General features: G+C 43.3%; 1 protein-coding gene across 3 annotated transcripts; it reads left to right on the forward strand.

The window, feature by feature from the left end:
• Positions 1-815: 815 nt before the first annotated feature.
• Positions 816-27,300, forward strand: nktr (natural killer cell triggering receptor). 3 transcript variants are annotated; one of them, XM_004915587.4, is made up of 18 exons: positions 832-922; positions 4,940-5,014; positions 9,800-9,874; positions 11,544-11,651; positions 11,787-11,831; positions 12,158-12,185; positions 16,100-16,187; positions 16,957-16,986; positions 17,230-17,375; positions 17,636-17,876; positions 18,879-19,031; positions 19,296-19,386; positions 20,463-20,611; positions 21,197-23,884; positions 24,003-24,089; positions 25,474-25,530; positions 25,639-25,728; positions 25,822-27,300. In XM_004915587.4, exons 7-18 carry the CDS (start codon positions 16,144-16,146, stop codon positions 25,898-25,900), a joined length of 3,855 nt encoding a protein of 1,284 aa, XP_004915644.1. In that variant the 5' UTR covers positions 832-922; positions 4,940-5,014; positions 9,800-9,874; positions 11,544-11,651; positions 11,787-11,831; positions 12,158-12,185; positions 16,100-16,143; the 3' UTR covers positions 25,901-27,300. The 3 variants fall into 3 exon arrangements, with proteins under 3 accessions (XP_002939352.1, XP_004915644.1, XP_031760494.1); XM_002939306.5 differs by lacking the exon at positions 12,158-12,185 and having other exon boundaries at positions 816-922; XM_031904634.1 differs by lacking the exons at positions 832-922; positions 4,940-5,014; positions 9,800-9,874; positions 11,544-11,651; positions 11,787-11,831 and adding an exon at positions 15,268-15,280 and having other exon boundaries at positions 12,163-12,185.
• The last annotated feature ends 21 nt before the right edge of the window (positions 27,301-27,321 follow it).

Genomic DNA, 27,321 nt, shown 5'->3' on the forward strand with positions numbered 1-27,321 from the left:
AAGTCTTATATGCAAAGTGGAATTACATCTCTATGTAGTATGTCTTGCAGATCTGTATAACCAATTTAAACTATTGGGAAATGTACACTACTAATGTTTGGCAGAACTGTCTGTTTGTTGTTAATAAAAAATTACCTTTAAAAAAAAACAAAAAACTATAGGCCGGTCCCCCAACAGTCTGAGGGACCGTAAACTTGCCCCCTGTTTTAAAAGTTTGAGGACCCCTGGGCTAAACAATCGATTGCCATGGTAAGAAAATTATCGGGACAATAATTCAAAGGTCCAAAAATCGCACAAAACCCAGATTTTATCGGTAGGTGTATGGCCAGCTTATTTCTTGCTCAGCACCCTGCCATAAAAATATTAGCTCCCACACCTAAATATAGTGACAGACATTGTCATACCCCCCAACTGTCCCGCTTTTCGCAGGACAGTCCCGCTTTTTATGGCGCGTCCCGCTGTCCCGGATAGTTCCATGAATGTCCCGCATTGCGGCACAAAAAAAAAATTTGTCCCTCTTTTCATTTTTCGAATGTTGGGAGGTATGCATTGTTGTCTCCCCTCTCCCTGGAGTGTACAATAACCTGTGCCCATAGTTAATATGGCTGACAACGGTCATGTTACCTGAGTAATTAGGAAAAGAATATGGCTAAATCAATAATAGAACACACTTTTTTCCCCACCAAAGTTTAGTGAGGAATAATAAGATACAATAATAAGCATAGGATGCACTAAGTTACACGCCACTCATCTACTAGAGTGGGCGGAGCTTTGGCGCTGTTCATAGCTCAGGTGGGCGGACACTTGGCGGGACTTTAGCCGTGACGTAACGATCCCAGGATGCAACGCGGCGCAGAATTCCACAGTGAGGGGAGAAGGAGGTGGAGCTTGCCAGGCGCCTGTCGCAGTGCCCGGGAACACGGTAATAAAGTAGAATTTCGGTCTCGGTAAAGCTAACGAGGCGGCTGCCTTTAGTCATAATGTGCCCTCATATTTATAGGGAGATGGGGGTCGTTGCTGTGGCGCCGCTAGAAGCTTTGTGTCGCTTGCTGCTCAGCTAGGGGCAAACTTGCTCTGCCATTAACCCTATAAATGCTGGCGTGGTGCTCCCCTGCCCCCTCTCGTAGGCAGCTGTGAAAAGTTCTCTGGTATATCCGTGGTTTTGGTGAACTACAACTCCCAGCATGCTTCCTTAGCCATTAGGCGCTGGATTGGATTGAAGCAAAGGAGTTAAACCAGACTATGGTGGCGCAGGGGGCCCTGGGAATTGTAGTTTGTAACCTGATCCCTGGTAGGAAGGAGACTGTAAGGTTACAGTGATTAAGTCTATGATAATGTTGCGCGAATTGTGTTAGATTCTCAGTTATGGAGCTAATGTGAAACTGAAATTCTACTTCCTCATGTGGGTGCTGGTATTGGCATCACCCATGTATTATAAGGGATAATGTACCCCCTACTGTAAATGATAAGGATATTAGCAGTCACTCTGAGTATCACTCATGTATTATAAGGGATAATGTACCCCCTACTGTAAATGATAAGGATATTAGCAGTCACTCTGAGTATCACTCATGTATTATAAGGGATAATGTACCCCCTACTGTAAATGATAAGGATATTAGCAGTCACTGAGGGGTTCTGTGCCCCCCATATAAAGGCACAAGGCTGCAGGCTGAGTTATACAGGGAACTCTGAGTATCACTCATGTATTATAAGGGATAATGTACCCCCTACTGTAAATGATAAGGATATTAGCAGTCACTCTGAGTATCACTCATGTATTATAAGGGATAATGTACCCCCTACTGTAAATGATAAGGATATTAGCAGTCACTGAGGGGTTCTGTGCCCCCCATATAAAGGCACAAGGCTGCAGGCTGAGTTATACAGGGAACTCTGAGTATCACTCATGTATTATAAGGGATAATGTACCCCCTACTGTAAATGATAAGGATATTAGCAGTCACTCTGAGTATCACTCATGTATTATAAGGGATAATGTACCCCCTACTGTAAATGATAAGGATATTAGCAGTCACTCTGAGTATCACTCATGTATTATAAGGGATAATGTACCCCCTACTGTAAATGATAAGGATATTAGCAGTCACTGAGGGGTTCTGTGCCCATATAAAGGCACAAGGCTGCAGGCTGAGTTATACAGGGAACTCTGAGTATCACTCATGTATTATAAGGGATAATGTACCCCCTACTGTAAATGATAAGGATATTAGCAGTCACTGAGGGGTTCTGTGCCCATATAAAGGCTGCAGGCTGCAGGCTGAGTTATACAGGGAACTCTGAGTATCACTCATGTATTATAAGGGATAATGTACCCCCTACTGTAAATGATAAGGATATTAGCAGTCACTGAGGGGTTCTGTGCCCCCCATATAAAGGCACAAGGCTGCAGGCTGAGCTATACAGGGAACTCTGAGTATCACTCATGTATTATAAGGGATAATGTACCCCCTACTGTAAATGATAAGGATATTAGCAGTCACTGAGGGGTTCTGTGCCCCCCATATAAAGGCACAAGGCTGCAGGCTGAGTTATACAGGGAACTCTGAGTATCACTCATGTATTATAAGGGATAATGTACCCCCTACTGTAAATGATAAGGATATTAGCAGTCACTGAGGGGTTCTGTGCCCATATAAAGGCACAAGGTCAAGTGCATTACACCGGCCGTTGCATCTCCAGGTGACTGCTATACGTTTCTTTTACAACTCAGTGTAAATAACATATAATACAATAACCATTAGTAAGTCAGAAAGCAGTTTCTCAGTTATATATTTGTACAGTTACTCGGCCCGTGGCCTCTTGCTTTCATGTTGGTCACTGGATCTCAAGGTGACTTGATAAGAAGTATGTTTTATTTGTGTGTGTGTGTGTGTGTGTGTGTGTGTGTGTGTGTGGGGGGGGGGGGGGGTGGCTATGAAGTAAAGTAGCAGTTAAGGCCAAAGGGAAATAAATGCACAATAAGAGCACTTACATTAGTATTTGCTGACAGCGTGCGCTATGGGCTCAGGTACAGATATAGGGCCAATCCATCTCCCAGTGACTATAATGGAAATTGGATCCATTTATTATACCATTATGTTGCACTGCAGCGTCACAAGTGCTCCGGGCTCCATGAAACCTTCACGGGGGCAGAGCTGATAATGCCCTGCAAGATATTGGTCAGTTGAAGGGGGTGAGTTGCTGAGGGTACATGGGGGGGTGGCAAATGACAAAGTGAAGAGGAGGAAGATCGGAACAACAGGAAAAGTGGCCATGCCATGTGTGGCCACTGATACACTCTCTGCCCGTTCAGCCCTGGTCTGCCCTAAATGAACAGTTCAGTATAAAAATGAAACTGGGTAAAACAGACAGACTGCGCAAAATAAAAAATGTTTTCAATAGTTAGTTAGGCAAATATGTCATCTATAAAGGCTGGAGCGGGAAGACATAATAGGCATAACACTACTTCCTGCTTTCAGCTCTCTAAGCTGTTAGCAGTCAGTAACCATTCAGTGACTTGAGGGGGGGCCATATGGGACATAACTGTCTGTTAGTTTGCTATTGAATCTGATCTGTGTGCTCACAAACTATGTTGACCGTTATGTCCCATATGGACCCCACTCAAGACACTGATTGGCTACTGACTGCAAGTTGTAAAGGAGGAAGTAGTATTCTGGCTATTATGTTAAACATCTGCCCACTCCAGCCTTTATAGATTACATGTTTGCCTAACTAACTATATTGAAAACATTTCTTATTTTGCGCAGTCTGTCTGTTTCACCCAGTTTCATTTTTACACTAAACTGTTGCTTTAAGGGAATAGGGGGACTAACCGCAAAGCTGTCTGTTTAGTCTGGCCACAAATGATGTACATCTCAACTCGATTTAGACGGTTGCACGATCAGCAGTATCATGTTATAGTCCCATATAAGGGGACTTGTTGTAAAGTGGCATGATGTGGGCCTCTGTCCACTTCTTTAACAAGCCACTGTGGCCCCTGATCCGACGGAAAATCAAACCTGCCCGATGTAAAGGGCTCAAATCAGTCCATGTATGGCCACCTTGACTCTGGGAATGGGTAGAAAGAGCCACTAAAGCTCCCCATACAGGGGCTGATAGTAGCTGCTGATAATGGTCCCTTAGAATGATACGGCAGCTAATCGGCCCGTGTATGGGCACTACCGACGGGCCTGCCTGACCGATATCTGGCCTGAAATCGGCCAGATCTCGTTTGGGCAGGTTAGAAATCTAGTCGGATCAGGGACCGCATTGGCTCTTTGATGCGGTCCCTGGACAGACTTTTCCTATACCCGCTGTTATAATTTGATCGTTTGGCCCCAGGGCCAAACAATCGAATTACCCTGGATTCTCCCGATATCGCCCACCCGTAGGTGGAGGATATCAGGAGAAGATCCGCTCGCTTGGCGACATCACCAAACGAGCGGATCTTATGGTGTATGGGGACCTTTACTCATTGGCCGAGCCGCTGCAGTGAAAGTTAGCCAGGAAAAGAGACACCTGCCTACAAATGTCACGGTTTCAGGTGTCTCTTGGGAGTGTTTGCTCTCATGTACTGTCTCTCTCTTGTGGAACCTGCTGAACTAAATATCAAGGTGATAGGATTTCTGTGAGACAATGGAAATTGTAGTGGCAGTGCCAGAATGCCATGGCTTCTGTTTATCTTTAATACCTGGGCAGGGTGCTGTAATAACACGACCTTGTTAAATACATATCCCAAAGTCTGCGTTTCCTCCTACAGGAGCAGGTGCTACGCCTGCCGGGGCCGGCCGTGGGCGTTGCTATGGGTGATATATAGGGAGACGATCAGGATCTCTATCCCAGCACCCAGCGTCAGCGCTCGGATATATCACATGTCCTGTCATTTTACAGGATTTGTTTTTCTTTTCTCTCAAATGACTTCCCCTTTGCTTTGAAGGTTCTTTCTAAGCCATCATGGGGGAGAAAGCCCGACCGCAATGTTACTTCGACGTGGAGATTAATCGGGAGCCAGGTAAGTGTTCTTTGTCTGTTGTGTTAAATAACATTTACACCTGAACTTTAAAGTGGTGAACCCAAAAATAAAAGTTTTCCAATATATGTCAAATTAAAATTATTACAATTAAAAGCAGTGCTTTCTGCACTGCTGTTTGTCCCTTGGAACAATGTAGTGGCCCTGACTGTGCACAGGGGAGAGGTCCATCTGTCACCACTCCATGTGTATCAGCCAATGTGATTTGTAATAAATAACATTATAAGGGTTAACAAACATCAGCAATGCTGTGTAAGAGCCTCAGTCTCTTCCCACCCACCATTCAGCATTAAGGGAACTGGGTCGTATAGAACTGCCAGTGATTAGAAAGGCCCAGGGATGCTGCACGGCAGCATTTTTTAATTAGGCATGACTATCCTTTTAAACATACAGGATGAGATATTCACATTAAAAAACACGTTGTTAATTTTATTGATATTGCAATTTTTATACTTTGTGATTTTCGTAGGCTTAAATAGAAATGTGGATTCTTATTATATAGGTCTAACAGGCAGAGCTGATTGCTGTGCTTAGGAGGGGATTAAAATATCAGCAGAGATACAGTGACAGGTGCTTTCCTCCACATATAACTGCGGTTGTGCTCATTCGTTTGAGGGACTTCCCAAGCAAATGTTTCCCGGACAGTGGGGATTATACAGGGTTTTCTTTCGCTTTATATTCCTTTAGTAGCAGTGGGATAATAGCCTCTGGGAAGGGACTGGGGCTGTGGGATAGCAGGTATAGTAGGGAGAGATGGTGCCTATAGTAGCAGTGGGGGGATAATAGTCTCTGGGAAGGGACTGGGGCTGTGGGAGCCTCATGAAAGGGACTGGGGCTGTGGGATAGCAGGTATAGTAGGGAGAGATGGTGCCTATAGTAGCAGTGGGGGGATAATAGCCTCTGGGAAGGGACTGGGGCTGTGGGATAGCAGGTATAGTAGGGAGAGATGGTGCCTATAGTAGCAGTGGGGGGATAATAGCCTCTGGGAAGGGACTGGGGCTGTGGGATAGCAGGTATAGTAGGGAGAGATGGTGCCTATAGTAGCAGTGGGATAATAGCCTCTGGGAAGGGACTGGGGCTGTGGGATAGCAGTTATAGTAGGGAGAGATGGTGCCTATAGTAGCAGTGGGATAATAGCCTCATGGAAGGGACTGCGGCTGTGAGATAGCAGGTATAGTAGGGATACATGGTGCCTATAGTAGCAGTGGGGGGATAATAGCCTCTGGGAAGGGACTGGGGCTGTGGGATAGCAGGTATAGTAGGGAGAGATGGTGCCTATAGTAGCAGTGGGGGGATAATAGCCTCTGGGAAGGGACTGGGGCTGTGGGATAGCAGGTATAGTAGGGAGAGATGGTGCCTATAGTGGCAGTGGGGGGTTAATAGCCTCTGGGAAGGGACTGGGGCTGTGGGATAGCAGTGTAGTAGGGAGAGATGGTGCCTATAGTAGCAGTGGGGGGATAATAGCCTCTGGGAAGGTACTGGGGCTGTGGGATAGCAGATATAGTAGGGAGAGATGGTGCCTATAGTAGCAGTGGGGGGATAATAGCCTCTGGGAAGGGACTGGGGCTGTGGGATAGCAGGTATAGTAGGGAGAGATGGCGCCTATAGTAGCAGTGGGATAATAGCCTCTGGGAAGGGACTGGGGCTGTGGGATAGCAGTTATAGTAGGGGAGAGATGGTGCCTATAGTAGCAGTGGGATAATAGCCTCATGGAAGGGACTGCGGCTGTGAGATAGCAGGTATAGTAGGGATAGATGGTGCCTATAGTAGCAGTGGGGGGATAATAGCCTCTGGGAAGGGACTGGGGCTGTGGGATAGCAGGTATAGTAGGGAGAGATGGTGCCTATAGTAGCAGTGGGGGGATAATAGCCTCTGGGAAGGGACTGGGGCTGTGGGATAGCAGGTATAGTAGGGAGAGATGGTGCCTATAGTGGCAGTGGGGGGGTTAATAGCCTCTGGGAAGGGACTGGGGCTGTGGCATAGCAGTGTAGTAGGGAGAGATGGTGCCTATAGTAGCAGTGGGGGGATAATAGCCTCTGGGAAGGTACTGGGGCTGTGGGATAGCAGATATAGTAGGGAGAGATGGTGCCTATAGTAGCTGTGGGGGGTTAATAGCCTCTGGGAAGGGACTGGGGCTGTGGGATAGCAGGTATAGTAGGGAGAGATGGTGCCTATAGTGGCAGTGGGGGGGATAATAGCCTCTGGGAAGGGACTGGGGCTGAGGGATAGCAGGTATAGTAGGGAGAGATGGTGCCTATAGTGGCAGTGGGGGGTTTAGGGACTGGGGCTGTGGGATAGCAGGTATAGTAGGGAGAGATGGTGCAGCAGCTAGGCTGACCTGATAGGAAACTGAAGCCTGTCTGTGCGTGTGTGTGAGTGCAGGGCTCTGATTGGCTCTCCCCCTCCTAATGTGCTTATGTCAGACAGGGACCTGACAGGATCTATAGGGATCCAATAAAGGGGCCATTGTTACAGATAGGATTAATGTTTAGCCCAAAGTGAAGCCAACACCAAATATTATTTATAATTGTCTACAGGATTAGATTTTTTTTTTTTTTAGTTTATAGGTCTCCTTTAATAGTTGCGTGCCATCTCAGTATATCAGTTTTAGATGTTTCCTGTCCTGATTTCCTACTATAGAAGTAACATGTGGTTAGACATTACTCTACATTCTGCTTCCTGTGAGGTTCTGTATGAAAGAGCAATTGTCGGCCTCATCTCCCTAGAACAAGAAGCCATTTTTCTGCCCTGTGCTGTAAACACTGAGCTACGAAATGCTCCCCAGCTCCCTCTTGAGAATGTCAGATCTGGCACCCAGGCCTCTTTATTGCTCGAGACACACAGCTTTTAACATTTACTTTATTTTTATATGACTGATTAAGCTGGTACAAATATGGGATCCGTTATCTGAAAGTTACGGGAAGGCCGCCACTGACTCCATTAAACCCAAATAATTCTAATTTTTATAAAAGATTTCCTTTTTCTCTGTAATAAGAAAACAGTACCTGTACTTGATCCCAACTAAGATATAATTACCCCTTATTGGGGCAGAACAGCCCTATTGGGTTTATTTAATGGTTAAATGATTCCCTTTTCTCTGTAATAATAAAACAGTACCTGTACTTGATCCCAACTAAGATATAATTACCCCTTATTGGGGCAGAACAGCCCTATTGGGTTTATTTAATGGTTAAATGATTCCCTTTTCTCTGTAATAATAAAACAGTACCTGTACTTGATCCCAACTAAGATATAATTACCCCTTATTGGGGCAGAACAGCCCTATTGGGTTTATTTAATGGTTAAATGATTCCCTTTCTCTGTAATAATAAAACAGTACCTGTACTTGATCCCAACTAAGATATAATTACCCCTTTTTGGGGCAGAACAGCCCTATTGGGTTTATTTAATGGTTAAATGATTCCCTTTTCTCTGTAATAATAAAACAGTACCTGTACTTGATCCCAACTAAGATATAATTACCCCTTATTGGGGCAGAACAGCCCTATTGGGTTTATTTAATGGTTAAATGATTCCCTTTTCTCTGTAATAATAAAACAGTACCTGTACTTGATCCCAACTAAGATATAATTACCCCTTATTGGGGCAGAACAGCCCTATTGGGTTTATTTAATGGTTAAATGATTCCCTTTTCTCTGTAATAATAAAACAGTACCTGTACTTGATCCCAACTAAGATATAATTACCCCTTATTGGGGGCAGAACAGTCCTATTGGTTTTGTTTCATGTTTAAATTATTTTTTAGTAGCCTTAAATGGTTTGTTCACCTTTTAAAAAGTTGGAAAGATATTTTATTTAAAAGCTATAAAAATAAATAGCTAAGACCAATTGAAAAGTTGCTTAGAAAGATCCTTTATCCAGGAAACCCCAGGTCACCAAGCATTCTGAATAATAGGTCCCATACCTGTAGTTGGGTGTAGTGTAATCAGAACTCTCTGCATTGTAACACAGGGAGGTGTTTCTATGAGGAAGGAAATACATATTTGTAGATGACACCTGCCTCAGGTATGCACCCTGGCCTTAATCCCTTTTTCTTTTATATATCTCAGCTCACAGGTATGGGATCCAGTTTCTGGGAACCTGTTTATCCAGGAAGCCCCATTGTATTGTAATCTGTTTTTCACAAACACATTTTTTTTATATTTAATTTTAAAATTAGACATGGGGCTAGCCATATTCTTCATTTCCCAGGGTGCCACAGCCATGTGACCTGTGCTCTGATAAACTTCACTCACACTTTACTGCTGCGCTGCAAGTTGGAGTGATATGCCCCCCCCCCGGTCTTAATTATTTTTGTTTTTTCATAGTTTTTTAATTATTTGCCACCTTTTTCAGATCCTGGTTGCTATGTTACAAACCACATAGCTGCTGAGAGAACTGCTGAACAAAAAGCTAAATAATTCAAAAATCACTTATAATTTAAAAAAAAAAAAGACCAATTGCAAGTTGTCACAGAATAGCATTCTCTACATAATATTAAAAGTTAATTTAAAGATGTACAACCCATTTAAAGCCTAATATTAACCTTATGTGTTTCATGCTATAGCCCTTACTTACTGGCAGGGAGAATGAGTTATGCGTATGGCTGATCTTATGCGGATATTCTTGTATTTTCATGGTCAGCTCTATGGTCCATGAGAGATTCCTGTTTGAGCATATACTACTCAATCTGAGCAAATTCACTTTCTATAGGATGTTCTGGGTTCAATCTTAATTTTTTTGTTTTTCTTTTCTCTCACTTTTCAGTTGGCCGCATTGTCTTTCAGCTGTTCTCCGATGTGTGTCCTAAGACATGCATGAATTTCCTGTGTCTGTGTACAGGTAGGTTCAGGAGTTTCGAATACAATATATGTATATAGTAAATAAAGTACCCCCTATTGTAAAATATAGGGATATTATAAGTCCCCGAGGAGTTCCTTATATATAGTGAATAAAGTACCCCCTATTGTAACATATAGGGATATTATAAGCCCCCGAGGAGTTCCTTATAATATATAGTGAATAAAGTACCCCCTATTGTAACATATAGGGATATTATAAGCCCCCGAGGAGTTCCTTATAATATATAGTGAATAAAGTACCCCCTATTGTAACATATAGGGATATTATAAGCCCCCGAGGAGTTCCTTATAATATATAGGGAATAAAGTGCCCCCTATTGTAACATATAGGGATATTATAAGCCCCCGAGGAGTTCCTTATAATATATAGTGAATAAAGTGCCCCCTATTGTAACATATAGGGATATTATAAGCCCCCGAGGAGTTCCTTATAATATATAGTGAATAAAGTACCTCCTATTGTAACATATAGGGATATTATAAGTCACAGAGGAGTTCCTTATAATATATAGTGAATAAAGTACCCCCTATTGTAACATATAGGGATATTATAAGCCCCCGAGGAGTTCCTTATAATATATAGTGAATAAAGTGCCCCCTATTGTAACATATAGGGATATTATAAGTCACAGAAGAGTTCCTTATAATATATAGTGAATAAAGTACCTCCTATTGTAACATATAGGGATATTATAAGTCACAGAGGAGTTCCTTATAATATATAGTGAATAAAGTACCCCCTATTGTAACATATAGGGATATTATAAGTCCCCGAGGAGTTCCTTATAATAAATAGTGAATAAAGTACCCCCTATTGTAACATATAGGGATATTATAAGTCACAGAGGAGTTCCTTATAATATATAGTGAATAAAGTACCCCCTATTGTAACATATAGGGATATTATAAGCCCCCGAGGAGTTCCTTATAATAAATAGTGAATAAAGTACCCCCTATTGTAACATATAGGGATATTATAAGTCCCCGAGGAGTTCCTTATAATAAATAGTGAATAAAGTACCCCCTATTGTAACATATAGGGATATTATAAGCCCCCGAGGAGTTCCTTATAATATATAGTGAATAAAGTGCCCCCTATTGTAACATATAGGGATATTATAAGCCCCCGAGGAGTTCCTTATAATATATAGTGAATAAAGTACCCCCTATTGTAACATATAGGGATATTATAAGCCCCTGAGGAGTTCCTTATAATATATAGTGAATAAAGTGCCCCCTATTGTAACATATAGGGATATTATAAGCCCCCGAGGGGTTCCTTATAATATATAGTGAATAAAGTGCCCCCTATTGTAACATATAGGGATATTATAAGTCCCCGAGGGGTTCCTTATAATATATAGTGAATAAAGTGCCCCCTATTGTAACATATTCAGTTCAGTATTCGGCTAGGATTTGGCCTTTTTGGCATATGCTAATTAGCACTCGGAAGGGTTAAATGTTGTGGGGGTATTCAGCGCTTGGTGATTTTTTAACCCTTCCGGATCCTAATTAACATATGCTAATTCGGTTCGGTATTTGGCCAAATATATAGTGAATAAAGTACCCCCTTTATTCACTATAGATATATAGATATAATGCAGTGGGTCTTTCTACTGGGTGTGACTCCTTATTTATTGCCTTTCTAGGTGAAAAGGGAATTGGAAAAGTGACCGGAAAAAAATTATGCTACAAGGGTTCCACCTTCCATCGAGTGGTTAAAAATTTTATGATTCAGGGAGGGGACTTCAGTGAAGGTAATGTGTCGGCGAGATTCCCTGATATTGCCTGTATTCTAGGGTACCCATAGGGGCCCGCCCGCTGTACCCCGTATAGCATTGTATTGCGGAGTCCTTGTTTTACAACCTAATGCAGTGGGTTTTATATTCCAGGAAATGGCAAAGGTGGGGAGTCCATCTATGGCGGCTACTTCAAAGGTAAGGTTCAATCTGCGTTTCCCTCCTTACGTCCCCTTTAACGTGAATTATTCTAGCCGTTGCCCCTGCATACGATGAAGCCATAGATCGATTTCTTGCATGAACCTCATGTTGCATGAACCTGTCTATATGCATGAATTCCTCCTTAGTGGTTTATTTATTTTTAATTTTTTTTTTCTAGCTGCTTAACGTTTTTTTTTTAGAAAGTGAGATCTAACTGTATTTGGTTAAACAGTGTCTTTTCTCAGCATGGAGGTTAGGCAACTTTTTTCATGAAAACTCCTATCTTCCTGCCTAAAACTGTCAACATATTCTTTTATTTATAGAGAATGTGGTCTTTTGCAAAATGAAAAGGTAAGAGACATAAAGCTCAGTAACACAATGAATTCACTCTTCCTCTTCCTCCCCCACCCCTACTCCCTGCACCCTCCCCAGTAAATGGATTCTGTCAGTCAGGCTGTTGCTAGATTTTCTGTGCAGCCTGGGAGGATACAAAAATTCTTAAGTCTGATCTATATTTTTGTACTTCTCAGAGCTCTTCTTACGTCAGGCTTTGTTTTTATTCTAGGAAGGTTTGTACATTCTTTTAAACTAGAAAAGATCATGTTCTGACGCAAACTCTGCCAACCAATGAAAATGCTGTGACCCTAAAAAACAGTTGGGGGTACATACTGTCAGGGTGGGCAAGAAAATGTGCTATAAAAGATTTTTATTTTTATACAAACTCTAGTTTTTAGACATTTAATGGGGTAGTTCACCTTTGAGACAATTGCAATTGTCCTTCATTTTTTATTATTTGTAGTTTTTTTTAGTTATTTCATGTTCAGTTCAGGAGCTCTCCAGTTGGGTATTTTAACTGTTATGTGGTTGCTAGGGTCCAAGATACCTTGGCAACCAGGGAGTGGATTGGATGAGAGACTGGTATATGAACAGGAGAGGGGCTGAATAGAAAGAAAGTTACAAAAAGTAACAGATACAATTGGAGCCTCACAGAGCAATAGTTTAATGGCTGTCTGGGTCAGTGACCCCCATTTGAAAGCTGCAAAGGTAAGTAAACTTTTAGTATGTTGTAGAATGACCAGTTCTAAGCAACTTTTCAATTGGTCTTCATTATTGTTTTTGTACAGTTTTTTCAGTTATTTGCCACTTCTTCAGACTCTTTGCAGCTTTCAAATGGGGGTCACTGACCCCGGCAGCCAAAACCTATTGCTCTGTGAGGCTCCAGTTTTATTGTTACTGTTACTTTTTATTCCTTATCTTTCTATTCAGCCCCTCTCCTGTTCATATTAAAGTCTCTCATTCCAACGCTACCTTAGCAAGACCTCGCTAAGGTAATTTGCACCCTAGCAACCAGATAACAGCTACAATTCCAAACTGGAATAATGTTGAACAAGCAATAAAAAATGAAGACCAAACAAGAGGATTTTTTCCACCTTGAGGCAAGCTTTATCGGATTAATCTGATCATTTGGCCCTTATGCTAAATGATTAGATTGATTTGATTGTTCGGACTGTGAGCCAAATGAACAAATCATATTGGTGGGAAGGCGGCCATCGGGGCGAGGACCATATCAACCTGCCGCCGCCACGCTCTTCATCCCAACAGAATTTTTAAACGTGCCCGATCGACATATGGCCGACTGCCAGCAGCTTTCATCAGTCCCTATATGGCCACCGTAGGGACCGTGGTGATCAAAAGCAAGATCATTCTAAAACAGATTTCCTTTAGGTACCAGATTATAATATTGATTCTAGATTCCTGATCATAATAAAAAGCTTTTACCCTGTGTGCAAGTAGAAATACATCCAACCAGTGCTTTTTGGCCTTGCATACAGTTATGGGCTTATTTACCAATTTTTACATTTGTTAAATCGCATAAACTGGCATATCGAATGGCCGCTTATTTATTAATAAGAAAAACCTCGTTCAAAGAAAAAAAAAAATCAAATATGTAGAATTTTTCGAGTTTACAAGCACTAAAATATGGTTTGACTTTACCTTTGACAACTCCCATTGACTTCTTTAGAAACTAGGGATGCACCAAATCCAGGATTCGGTTTGGTATTTGGCCTTTGTGGGCAGGGTTCGGTTTCGGCCGAATCAGCTTTTACATAGCAAATTTTTACATTCAAGTGTTCAGGTTTTTTGCACTTACTAAATACCAGACATTTGAGTTTTCGAACCATAACTCGAATTTGAGTTTTTTAAGCACAAAAAAACTCCTCAAATCGGGGGAAATAATTAAAAAAAAAAATTGATAAAGCCACCTACTTAAGGTGGCCATACATGTAGCAATTTCAGGCCTCAATTGTCGGATATGGAGGTAGAAACAATAGAAATTCTACCTCCTTCTGCCAATTCAGCCCTGAATGTAGATTTTGCTTGGGTACCTTCAATGGCGCCCGATCGAAATCTTTTTACCTGGCCGATCAACCAATATTTGCAGCCTTTTGCGATATTGGTCGCCTCGTCGAGTCGCCATACACGTACTGAATATCATACGAAACGAGGTTTCGTACGATATTAGTGCGTGTATGGCCAGCTTTAGAGTGAAGACACACAGAGGTACTAGGAGCAGCTACTTGTTGTGGCTGCTAAAATAGACAATGCTGATCATTTACTGATAATTGTCTCTCCGTGTGTTTTAGCAGAGGCAATTCTCAGTATTGTCTATGGCAAGGTATATATCTAGAGTTTAGTAGCCATGAAAAAGTAGCTGCTACTAGTAATTCAGTGTGTCTTCACCCTTAGAGTAAGGACACAGCGATCAAAACAAAATCACTTACAAGACAAATCAATCGCTTACAGTCTAACTGATGTTTGAATCAAATAATGTGTTTAGATCCTTGTCCCCGTATGTAATAATAGGCACTAAGATTGCCCAGGAGCAGCAACCCTTGGCAACCAATAAGACCTGCCGATTGGTTGCTATTATTTACTGCACCTGGGCAAACTTAGTGCATTTTATTACATAATCCAATAAGTTGCCATAATTCCCCCTGGGCACATTTGGCCGTGCATACAACCAGTGGGGAATACATGCATTACAAGGCAATTTTCCATAAGAAATCTGTATTCAGTTCAGATTCTAGAAATAAATATGATCATTTTTGCCCTATGCACATATAGGTTTTATAATCGGGTTCTAAGTTCTAGGTGCCTTTATTGTAGCTCATTCTTGGTAGAATTTTAATTTTTTTTGGTCCGTCTCTATGAACTTCTGGCATGCATAAAGGGCTATATCTCTGATTCTAACTAACTCGGGTAATAGAAATATTTCGACCCTGCCCTCAACTGGGCGTGCATGTTTTTTTTTTCCTTTTGGATTATTATTAATATAGTAAGGGAAAAACGTCTGTGCTTCTACACTACTGTGTCCAAATGGTAAAAGGGATTTTTTTGCCACTTAAGGTTTTTGTTTTTTTTTTCTTAACAGTGTACTCTGCTAGGTAAGTGCCCACAGCTACTGGTGCTTTATAGACCTCTCTCCATTCTAGCTGTTACATATGCACATAGAGTAGCCTATCATGTTTTTCCCAACCAAGGCTGGTTGATTGACATGTCTGACCACATGATAGCTTGTAGCCTGTGCCTGGTATATTTATGGTTTAGCTATAATATATATATATATATATATTTACTTATTATGGCCTCCACCAGACATTATTGGCCAATCAGGTAAGCTACATGTAACCTTTCCATGGATACCACTTGATCGTCAGGACTGTGGCTTTGCCATCTATACTGTTCTATACTGAACTGCTTAATAAATAATATAGCCGATGGATAGATGTCGTTCTACATGTCACTTACTGGAAGGACGCTGCTGTTACTTGGTAATTTGTAACCCAGGCCAGTAAATCCTGCTCGCTGATTGGCTGCTATGTTAAAAAAAAAAAAAACGTAATCGTCTGATTGTTTACCTTGGCCCTCTACTTTAGCCAATTGGTAATGATTGAATTGCCTCCCAAGTATACTTGGCTGTATTACATTTATTAGGAACATACCTATTTTACAGCAGGATTCAGCACCAATACCCATATGGGTCCCCATATACCCACCAGTGCAGGTTCTTTTTGTTTCCTTTCTGTTATATGTTTGGCACCTCTGCGTAGCCTGTCCTGGATTTTCACAAATAACAACTGATCTCTTTTTGTTGTCTTTTTCTTCTTTTTTTTTTTTATTTGCTTTTTTTTTTTCTTACCATATTTGTGAATTCAAAAAATGATTTCTCCATATTTCTTTTTATTTCCTTCTCTCTTTAATAGATGAGAACTTTATTCTGAAACATGATCGAGCGTTCCTGTTGTCTATGGCTAACCGAGGGAAAAACACAAACGGCTCACAGTTCTTTATGTAAGTTGTTTATGTAGTTGCCCTGGGTACCCCTTGAACTATAGCAGGGTGACTGTTACCCCAATGTTTCTATATATCTGTAACCTTGTTATGAGCTAAGGGGGCCCAGCCTGAAGGCCAGTTAGGGGGGGATTTGGGGTGAGTGCTTATTTGTGCCCTGGGTACCCCTGGAACTATAGCAGGGTGACTGTTACCCCAATGTTTCTATATATCTGTAACCTTGTTATGGGCTAAGGGGGCCCAGCCTGAAGGCCAGTTAGGGGGGATTTGGGGTGAGTGCTTATTTGTGCCCTGGGTACCCCTGGAACTATAGCAGGGTAACTGTTACCCCAATGTTTCTATATATCTGTAACCTTGTTATGGGCTAAGGGGGCCCAGCCTGAAGGCCAGTTAGGGGGGGATTTGGGGTGAGTGCTTATTTGTGCCCTGGGTACCCATGGAACTATAGCGGGGTGACTGTTACCCCAGAACACTGCTGGGAAAAATCTAGTGATGGAAAGGATGGCTATAAAACCTCCCTGACCAAACTCTCTGTATGCATTTGCCTCTTTCATTGGGCAAATACAAAATATATGGTTGGACTTTTTCAGGGGGCAAGTTGATATTTTATTCTGAACCCTTCAATGAAAATCTAGGCCAATAAATAATGAATATTCATTTAGGGATATGTGATGTATTGGCTGCTTCCATTCATTTGTTTCATTGTCACTTTATTTATACCTTATTTAATAATTTCCTTTTCTTTCTCTGGCCCTGTCACATGGAACAGAACCACAAAAGCAGCTCCACATCTGGATGGGTAAGTGCCATGATTTCCCCAAAATGTTAACAAAACAAACATACAAGTACCTTCCCCACAGTTCTACATAGCAGGTTCTTAGGGCTTGGTGTAGGGTACAGCTAGGGGGATCAGTCTATTGCCATTTACAGTCTTAAATATAACTGTATTATAACTATAATGTAATATAAAGGGTCATTAAACAGAAAGCCCTATAGCTATGGGGGAAAACACATTTCTGACGTGCTTTTAATATTTTTCCAGTGTCCACGTGGTCTTTGGACTCGTGATTTCAGGGTTTGAAGTGATTGAGCAGATTGAAAGCTTGAAGACCGACGCTGCCAGCCGGCCCTACGCAGATGTTCGAGTCATTGACTGTGGGCTGCTTGTAAGCAAGGCAGCAAGGGAAGGTAAGTCACTGTGTGATAGGGGGACACATTTCCTTCCAAATGGACTGGTTTATAGTGTACTATTATATACCCGTACAAATGCTACAAGGTTATGTAGCCTGAGTGCAAATAACAGTGTGTGTTAAGCTGGCCAAATATATAAAGATCTGCTTGGTGAGGTTGCCAAACAAATAGGTTTTTGCCCACGGGTCACCTCCCCCGAAGCTGCCGCCCTAAGCACCGGAACCTGCTGAAATTCTCCTTCATTGTTAATTCCTTAGAAAAAATAAAGAGAGCTGCGTCTCAATCAGAGGACTCCGACTCCAGTCTCAAATCCACGACACCCTCCTCTCCCTCGTCATCTTCAGAGTCCACCTCTTCCGAGAGCGAGGCTGAAATAGAGAGGCATCGAAGGAAAAAGAGGAAACGGAAAACCAAAGTTAAGCACTCAAAGCGGAGACGGAAGGAGTCCGGCAGAAAAGAGGAGGCCAGGGAGAAAAGCCCCTCGAGGGAGGAGCACAGGTGTGTCCACTGTGGTACATAAAGCTTTCTGTGGCCATTGCACCAACATTTAACAGCTCAGTACAGAGATTATACAACATTCCCACTCCCTAAGTGCTCTAATCGGGGCCCCGGCAAGGATTTATTTGGGTATTGCGGGCAACTGGGTGCCTGAGCCAGAATTTATGATCTTGCCCTATACAGTGGATGACTTGGCGCAAATATTCCAAATTGTATCGACTCCCCAGTTGTAGTCTCCCCGTATTTCTCCTGTTCAGAAGATCAGAAGCCTCAGGAAAAAGAAATGCTGAGCTCTGTAAAGAAAGTTTCCATAATGCCTCGCTCCTGCACCGAGACCAAGACCGGTGTACATGCTCAGTTAGTAAGACTATGAGGAAGCTTCCTGCTGATTGGCTAAAGGTCCCCATATACGGGCAGATGCGTGCCAAGCAATGCGTGCCAAGCGAGCGGATCTTCACCCGATATCCCCACCTATGGATGGGCGATATCGGGGAGCGTTTAGGTAAAAAAAAAAAATTTGGATCGTTTTGGCCCTGGGGCAAAACAATCAAATTATATTGGTGGCAATGGGGCAGTTGGTTCGGGGACTGCATCAACGAGCTGATGCAGTTCCCAAATCCGACTGAATTTTCTAACCTGGCCGATCGATATCTGGCCAATTTTAGGTCAGATATCGGTCGGGCAGGCCCCTCGTTTCTGCCCCTACACGGGCCGATAAGCTGCCGAATCGGTCCAAGGGACTGATATCAGCAGCTACTATCGACCCGTGTATGGGGACCTTTAGATCCACATTCCTAAGAGGGGGGAGTTCTTAGCATTCTTGAGGGAGGGGGGAGCAGGAGAGAGCTGCGTGTCTCTGGCACAGGAAAACAGACGACACATCCTGTTTCTTTTGACAGAGGACTCAGTGCAGCTTATGGCTGTATTAAAATAAACCTTTCTGATACAGCTTACTTTGTTTTTACTTTTCCTTCTCCTTTAACACCGATCTTTATGTTTTAGTCCCCAGTCTGTTAAAAATCATCCAACAGAAGATAAAGATCTGACTGCGAAGAGGGAGAAACCGGTTGTTCGCCCTGAGGAAATCCCGCCTGTGCCTGAGAATAGGTTTCTCCTGCGCAGAGATGCACCCGCGGCAAAGCCAGAGCCTGAACAGTAAGTCTGTCCGTCACTCATATGGTCAGGGTGGATGAAGAAAATCCCTGTATGGTGCCCCCTGGGGTTTAAGGTTTTAAGTGATTATAGTCACTAGGGGTGCCTTACTTTTGGCAGTCTCTTAAATCATCTTTTCTGCTCCATCCTGGAGACTGGGAATATATGGAATGCAGAATGTCCCAGTTTGGGTGGAACCATCATATATCCTAACTTCATTTTTTGATAGATGTACCATTGACCTATTTCTTGATAATTATCTTTTAGGAAACCTGCTTCTGTGGAACCTGAAAAAAATGATCAGCAGAACGCACCACTCTCCAAATCTGGGAGGAGAATTCGGGGCCGTGGTACAATAGTAAGTTATGTGTTTCATTGTTAGCTGGCTTAAAATGTTTATTTTGGCCTTTAAAATGTTATAGACTTACAGTTTTCTGCTGAATTGTGCTTAGTACAGGGGAATCCCTATGTGCCATAGTTTTATGGTATCTCTCTGTACTGGCTATGAGCAGACTTAGGGGGCTGTTCCTGCTGAATTGTGCTTAGTACAGGGGAATCCCTATGTGCCATAGTTTTATGGTATCTCTCTGTACAGGCTATGAGCATACCTGAGGATTTGGCACAGCCATGAACGGTGATGTTTATGATCTTTTTCAGCTTGTCATGTTGCCAATAAATTTTATGGTATCTCTCTGTACTGGCTATGAGCAAACTTAGGCGGCTGTTCCTGCTGAATTGTGCTTAGTACAGGGGACTCCCTATTCTGCCATAGTGTTATGGTATCTCTCTGTACAGGCTATGAGCAGACTTAGGGGGCTGTTCCTGCTGAATTGTGCTTAGTACAGGGGAATCCCTATGCTGCCATAGTTTTATGGTATCTCTCTGTACAGGCTATGAGCAAACTTAGGGGGCTGTTCCTGCTGAATTGTGCTTAGTACAGGGGAATCCCTATGCTGCCATAGTTTTATGGTATCTCTCTGTACAGGCTATGAGCAAACTTAGGGGGCTGTTCCTGCTGAATTGTGCTTAGTACAGGGGAATCCCTATGCTGCCATAGTGTTATGGTATCTCTCTGTACAGGCTATGAGCAAACTTAGGGGGCTGTTCCTGCTGAATTGTGCTTAGTGCAGGGGAATCCCTATGCTGCCATAGTGTTATGGTATCTCTCTGTACAGGCTATGAGCATACCTGAGGATTTGGCACAGCCATGAACGGTGATGTTTATGATCTTTTTCAGCTTGTCATGTTGCCAATAAAGGTTTATCTGGCCATAACCCAGGACAGCTGGTACACCCTCCTCTACTGCTTCTTTTAATATGATTATAACAAAATAGAACTGTTATGGGCAACATATGCAGGGCAGAAGTTTAGAGGACATAAAGGAAAAGGAAGTGACATATCCTTTAAATATTATCCACTTTTACTTTTCTTTAGCGGTACCATACACCTCCTCGATCCAAATCTCGTTCAGAATCCGAAGAGGAAGGAGAGAGCAGCGAAACACCTCCTCATTGGAAAGAGGAAATGCAGAGGCTACGAGCCTACAAACCTCCCTCTGGAGAGAAGTGGAGTAAAGGAGACAAGTAAGAGACATTGAATAGTGGCAGATATGTGTAGTATAATCTTTTTCTTCCACATTATCCTTAATTCATGCAAAGGGGGTAGTATACAGGTATAGGACCCTTTATCCAGAATGCTCGGGACCAAGGGTATTCCGGATAAGGGGTCTTTCCATAATTTGGATCTTCGTACCTTAAGTCTACTAAGAAATCAATAAAACATTAATTAAACCCAATAGAATTATATTACATCCAGTAAGGATTAATTATATCTTAGTTGGGATCAAGTACATGTACTGTTTTATTATTACAGAGAAAAGGGAATCATTTAACCATTAAATAAACCCAATAGGGCTATTCTGCCCCCAATAAGGGGTAATTATATCTTAGTTGGGATCAAATACAAAGCACAGTTTTATATTTATAGAGAAAAAGGACATCAATTTTAAAAATCTGAATTATTTGATTAAAATGGAGTCTATGGGAGATGAGCTTTCTATAATTCAGAGCTTTCTGGATATCAGGTTTCTGGATAACGGATCCCATACCTGTACCTGGAGGACACGTTGAAGAAAAGAGATTAACTTGTTCTCATATTCTTACTTTCAGACTCAATGACCGCCTTTCCGGTCAGTGGGATGAAGGAAGCGCATCACAGAGGTCAAGTTCCTGGTCACCTGATGGCTATCATTCTGATGGAAGTAGAGAAAGAGGTTCTCGCTCTAAAAATCGCAAGAAGGAGAAGAAATTGAAACATAAAAAGAAATCCAAAAAGCTAAAGCATTCAAAGAAGCGCAAGCCGTCAAAAAAAGACCAGTCCCGTGGGCCCAAAGAGGAAGTAGGAAGTAGGAAATCAAAATCTTCCCAGGAAAGAATAAAAAGATCTTTATCGGTGTCCTCTCAAGACTCTTCCAAAAGACACCGGTCTAGATCCGACAAAGACAATTATTCCTCTGGTCATTCCAGCAGAGGCGCTCTCTCTGATTCTAGATCCAGATCGAGATCTTATTCAAGAGAGAGTGTAAGATCTAGAACAGGTTCCAGATCCTCCTCCCGCTCTAGGAGTGACTCAAGGGGCAGGTCTCCGGGGAAAGCTAGGTCAAGACACAGGAGCAGATCAAGGTCCGGTTCAAATTCAGTGACTCGGACGTCCAGTTCCAAGCAATTTAAAACTACACCCCACAAAAACAGAGAACCGCCTTTAGCAGAGAGCAAACCAGTTCCTGTGGCCGAACAAGGGAAACCCACCATACATCAAACTGAGAAGACTGCGTCGTCTGCTGTAACTACGGAAAACATACCTGAGATTCCAATAAGTGACAGTCCGCCTCCTTCAAGATGGAAACCTGGACAGAAACCATGGAAACCATCTTATGAACGAATACAAGAAATAAAGGCCAAAGCATCAGACAAGTTGCCCTCACAAGGTAAACATACTGAAGGGGATACTAGCAACAACTCAGGCCGAAAGCGCCAGGCTAGCTCCGATAGTGACCGCAGTGATTACTCAAGCAGATCGAGCTATAGGCGAAAATCCAGGATACATTCTTCTCGGAGTCGGTCTTATAGCAGATCTTATTCCAGATCAAGAAGTCGTAGTAGCTCGAGTTCCGAGGCCAATTCTCGCAGTGACTCTTCGTATGACCGCTCCTCCTCCTATGATTTCAAAGACAGGCACCATTCTAGGAGGTCTGGCTTAAAGAAACGAAACCGTTCCAGAGGTAAAAATGGTCGCTCGGCGAGTAGGTCCAAAGGAATGAATTCTTCAAAAAGCATGGTGAGCAATTCTGATTCCGAAACATCCTCTGACACAGAGAAAGAAGATTATCAGAATATTGTGCTGGAAACCACCAAGGCTTTAGAAGACCTTAAAAATCATATTGGCATTAAAAGTACTCCGGAACAAAATGAGAATGATACTAGCGTAGATAAACTACAAGAGAAGGCTGAAAATGGCACTGATTCTGTACAGGCAGTATTACCAGAAAAATGTGACGAATTGAAAGAAAAATCCAGTGACATCAGTCAACTTTCCAAAGGGGACAGAAACGAGAGCAATTTAAGTGCAGACGAGCTTGCGTCTTCTGAGAAGGAGGAAGGGGAGGCCAGCTCTGAATCGGACACAGAGGCTGTTTCAAAGTCGGCCACACCTTCCGGTTCCAAGAACAGCCCTTCTGGAAATATTCCAGAAAAGCTCCCAAAATCTCCGTCGCCGGCGAGCCCAAGCCCCGACCGCAGTAAAAGTAAATCAAAGAAACATAAGCGGCGTTCCAGCAAAAAAAGGGCCAAGAAAAGCCATGGGAAAAAGAATAAGGAAAAGTCGAAGAAGAAAAAAGAGAAGAAACGCAAAGCTCAGAAGAAGAAGCCCATGTTCCACTGGCAGCCTCCTTTAGAGTTCGGTGATGAGGAAGAGGAGGAAATGGTGACGGAGAAACCCGATGCTACGAAAAATGGTGTCACTGAAAAACACAATCAGGTTCAAGACAAGACTTTGGACGACATCACTCAGTCCTCTAGAAAAAGTTCAAAAAGCAAACCTTTGCGGGTTAAGGAGGAAACTGCCAAGGAGCAAAGCAAAAGCCTCAATCTCGTAGAAAGTCAAGACAAAGGAGAGAAGAATGAAACAAACACCAAAAAACTTCAGAACTTGACCCTGAGTTTGGCCCAGTCTCCCACTAGCCGCAAAACTGGTAATGGTAGCCTCCCCTTATCACATGTTAAGGACGAATCAGATTCTTCTGCCAAAAAACAGAGTGGTGTTACAAGTGTTAATAGTGGGCAGAATGCTCCACTCTCAGTATTGGTGGCTTCTATCGCAGGAGAGAACTTGCAAGCCAAGGAAGAGAAGACTTTGGGGACTGCGCAGGAACCGGGTGAAGCAGCTGATACAGAAAAAGGCAACACTGGAAATCCTGAAGCAGCAGCCGTTGACAATAAATGGAAACCTGTTCAAGGACAGAGTATCCTGCAGATGATAAAACCTCCCTGTGTGCACCTGGTAACTCCGACAGAGCAGGAGAAGAAATCTCAGGGCCTGCGCATAGAGATCAAAAGTAAAAACAAAGTCAGACCCGGGTCGCTTTTCGACGAAGTGAGAAAAACCGCCCGGCTTAACCAGCGCCCCAGGAATCAAGAAAGCTCCAGTGAAGAGCGGACTTCCAGCGAAGATGAGAAAAGCCGGTCGGCCAGCCAGACGAGATCCCGCAGTAAATCCAGGTCGGCGTCGAGTGACAGATCGAGATCTGCTTCGTACAGCAGGTCAAGGAGCCGTTCTCGATCCTACAGCTATTCGTCTAGGTAAGGACGATATGCACTTACATTCCGATAAATAGGGATATATTACTCATGGACGCTCTCTAGGCCAACACACAGGCCCAATGCATTCTGCTTACTGTTTTGACATTTTCTGTTGCAGGTCCAGGAGTTACACAAGAAGTCGAAGCCGGGGGAAGTATAGGCGGCACCGAACAAGGAGCCGCAGCAGATCTTACAGAAGCTACACGTAGGTGGAGGAAGCGATGCTTACTTTTCATATTTAGCACCATAAGTGTTCAAACCACCTTTAGACTGGGCTGGAAGGGGAGCGAACAAGCATTCTCCCCAAATTCCTCTCTTCATAGTTAGAAAATTCCCTTCCTCTGTATCTGCAATTAGTGTATTACAGTACTGATCCTTCCTGCGACCATTGGTTCATCCTTCTTTCATTTCAAGAGCGGAATCGTCAGATAGGGGTAGAATTCTATTGTTTCTACCTGCATATCTCATGATTCAACACTAAACACGGGCAGATTGTAGCTGCCGATATCGGTCCCTTGGACCGATTCGGTAGCTTATCTGCCTGTGTAGGGGCAGAAACGAGGGGCCTGGCAGACCGATATCTGGCCTGAAATTGGCCAGATATCGATCGGCCAGGTTAGAAAATTCAGTCGGAACCAACTGCCTCATTGCTGCCAAGGTGGAGGATATCGGGTAAAGATCCGCTCGCTTGGCGATCTTGCCAAGTGAGCGGATCTCAGCGTGTATAGGGACCTTAAGGTACAGCCAATGTTCTCAGACCTGCCCGATCAGCGAGACGACCAATTTCCAAGGCTATTGCCAATGTGTCACCTCATCAACCCACCATATATGCACAAGTATCGTCCCAAACCTTGTTTCATACAATATCGGTGTGTGTATGGGCATTCTTAAAACTGGAAAGATGTCTGGGCAATCTCTATCTATTTAGGAAAGATGTCTGGGCAATCTCTATATATTTAGGCGTAGCTAAGTGAATAGTGCAGTAAATATGGCTGTTAGGGGATCGCTAAAGGTGCCTATACATGCGATGTCGCCAAGCGAGTGGATCTTCTCCCGATATCCCCACCTACGGGTGGGCGATATTGGGGAAAATGTAGGCTAATTCGATCGTTTGGCCCTGGGGCCTAACTGTCGAATTATAATGGCGGCAATGGGGAAATCGGTTTGGGGACAGCATCAACGAGCCAATGCGGTCTCCAATCCGACTGAATCTTTTAACCTGCCCAATTGTTATCTGCCCGATTTCAGGCCAGATATCGGTTGGACATGCCCCTCGTTCCTGCCCCTACAGGGGCCGATAAGCTGCTGAATCGGTCCAAGGGACCAATATCGGCAGCTACAATCGGCCTGTGTATGGCCACCTTTAGTTTAGATGGCTGAGGGGCCACCAAAGATAAAAGAAGTCTTATGAAGGGATTATGTCATTGATGATATTCTGTCCTGGGCATATAGAGCCAAAAGGTGGCCATACACGGTCCAATAAAAGCTCTGCATAGGAATAGGAGGTAATGCGAGTCCGGCGGTATTGTTAGGATTATGGGTGATTGGCCAGTAATGCACTGTGTAAATTTCTCTTCTTATTAACACAGCCGATCGTACAGCAGAAGCCGCTCCAGAAGCTCCCATGATCGCCATAGAAGGTCAAGGTACGTATTAAGGGGCCAAATTAATTTATAAGTCTTTCTTAGAAAAGGTTTCCATTTTTTTATTTTGTTGGAATTGACTGCCATCTTTTTCTCCTCGGCTTTCTGCAGTCGATCCCACACGTACGACAGTTACGACAGCAGAAGCCGGAGCAGAAGTCCCAACTACCACAGATCCCGAAGCTACGACCGGCGCTCCAGGTGCGTACGGTGCAGCGGAATTGGCGGTTCGCTTCAGTATTTTGCCATTGTGTCGTAGTAATCCCCCTGCCTTTGTTGTCCTTTGTTCTGCAGGAGTCGGAGATCGTACGGCTCGTACAGCGGCAGCGACCGGAGTCACAGTCGCCGAAGGCGCCATAGCGAAAGAAGCTAAAAGTCATGTGTTTTCCGTCTTGAATATCATACGCCCCTTGCCGGTACCCCTGGCTCATAGTCCTCCTATGTGGCGCCGTCCTTGTGCTCATTACTGGGCTCAGCTCGGAGGGGCCGGCTGCTTGGGAGACCTTTACCCTATGATCTGTGGGCAGTTTTGCCATGATAGGTCAGTTCAGTATGAGACTGAGGCTTGGATGGTAGGTAAATACCGTATCATGTGGTGCCCCTTGGGCAACCATAGTTTTTATGGCTGAGGACCTTCATCCCACAAGTAATGAGTTGGAAGTCCCTAAATGAATTGATTTGCCTAGCTGTAAATGGGCACTGTAGCTCTAGAAGAGCAATGTCCGGCAGAACTATAACCCCCAGATTCCTCAGGTATTGGGAGGATGCTGGAAGCTGTAGTTCTGGTAGTTGCTCCGTTCCGTCGCTTAGTGGTGGTTTCAGACCTGTGTAGCAATGTGTCATGGATCCCCCTTAGCTGGAGTAGTTGCTGAACTACAATTCTTAGAAGTGGGAGTAGTGGACACTGAGCTTCTACCCTGACAAATACACCCCGCAGCAATATATACTCTGCCCAACTGTATCTTGTGAATCCTGCTTCCTCAAGGGGGGAGAGCGTTGGATAACCAAGGGTAACATTGAAGGTAGGTCAGTAAGCTGTAGTCCTACTGCGGTGCCCATTATTTCTGCCCGACTGTATTATTCCCTCCCCCCCCCCCCCCATTATCAGTACTAGTTGTTTAGAAATAAACTAAACCCAGTTTTGTGCCTGTTTCTCAGGTGTACAGATAAGGAAGAGTTCATTGTTCTGGGGGTGGGGGTTGCTCTTCAATTTCTCCGAAGGACCAAGGATCTTATACAAATGAAATTACTCCTTTGGTTATATGTAATGGGGGTGGGGTTAAATGGAGGGAGCAGGGTACTGCCCCAGTTACCCAGTCCTGTTGGCTAAGCCGGAACTGGAGGTGCCAAACTACTAAGTACCGCCCTGTGATTTATTATATGGAATAATGCCCAGTGCTGTAGAGACCAGGTGGTTGGATTTGGGCTGAACTGTTACGATAAGCAGTGGGTCCGGTTTCTGACCCAGGCGTCACTTCTACAACATTACAACAAGGGTTCTTGCCTAGAAAATCATATACATATGTATATGTATGTATGTATGTATGTGTTTTTTTTTTTCTCATGCAATGTGACAGTTACTGAGCCCTATCCCCGCTGTCTGATTGGTCAGCGTGGAACTCATGTTTTTTATTTTCGTTTGTTTGCATAACAATGTTAAAAACTGTACAAAAAATATAAGCAAGACTTTTGTATATAACGAGCTGATTTCTGTTGTTTTTACTCTGGGAAGGAGCTTTGTAAGTAGAACCCTATTAAATACATACACTCTTGGTCCGGCTTTGTTTTTGGGTG

The sequence above is a fragment of the Xenopus tropicalis genome, chromosome 6, assembly GCF_000004195.4.
Source record: "Xenopus tropicalis strain Nigerian chromosome 6, UCB_Xtro_10.0, whole genome shotgun sequence".
Lineage (NCBI taxonomy): Eukaryota > Metazoa > Chordata > Amphibia > Anura > Pipidae > Xenopus > Xenopus tropicalis.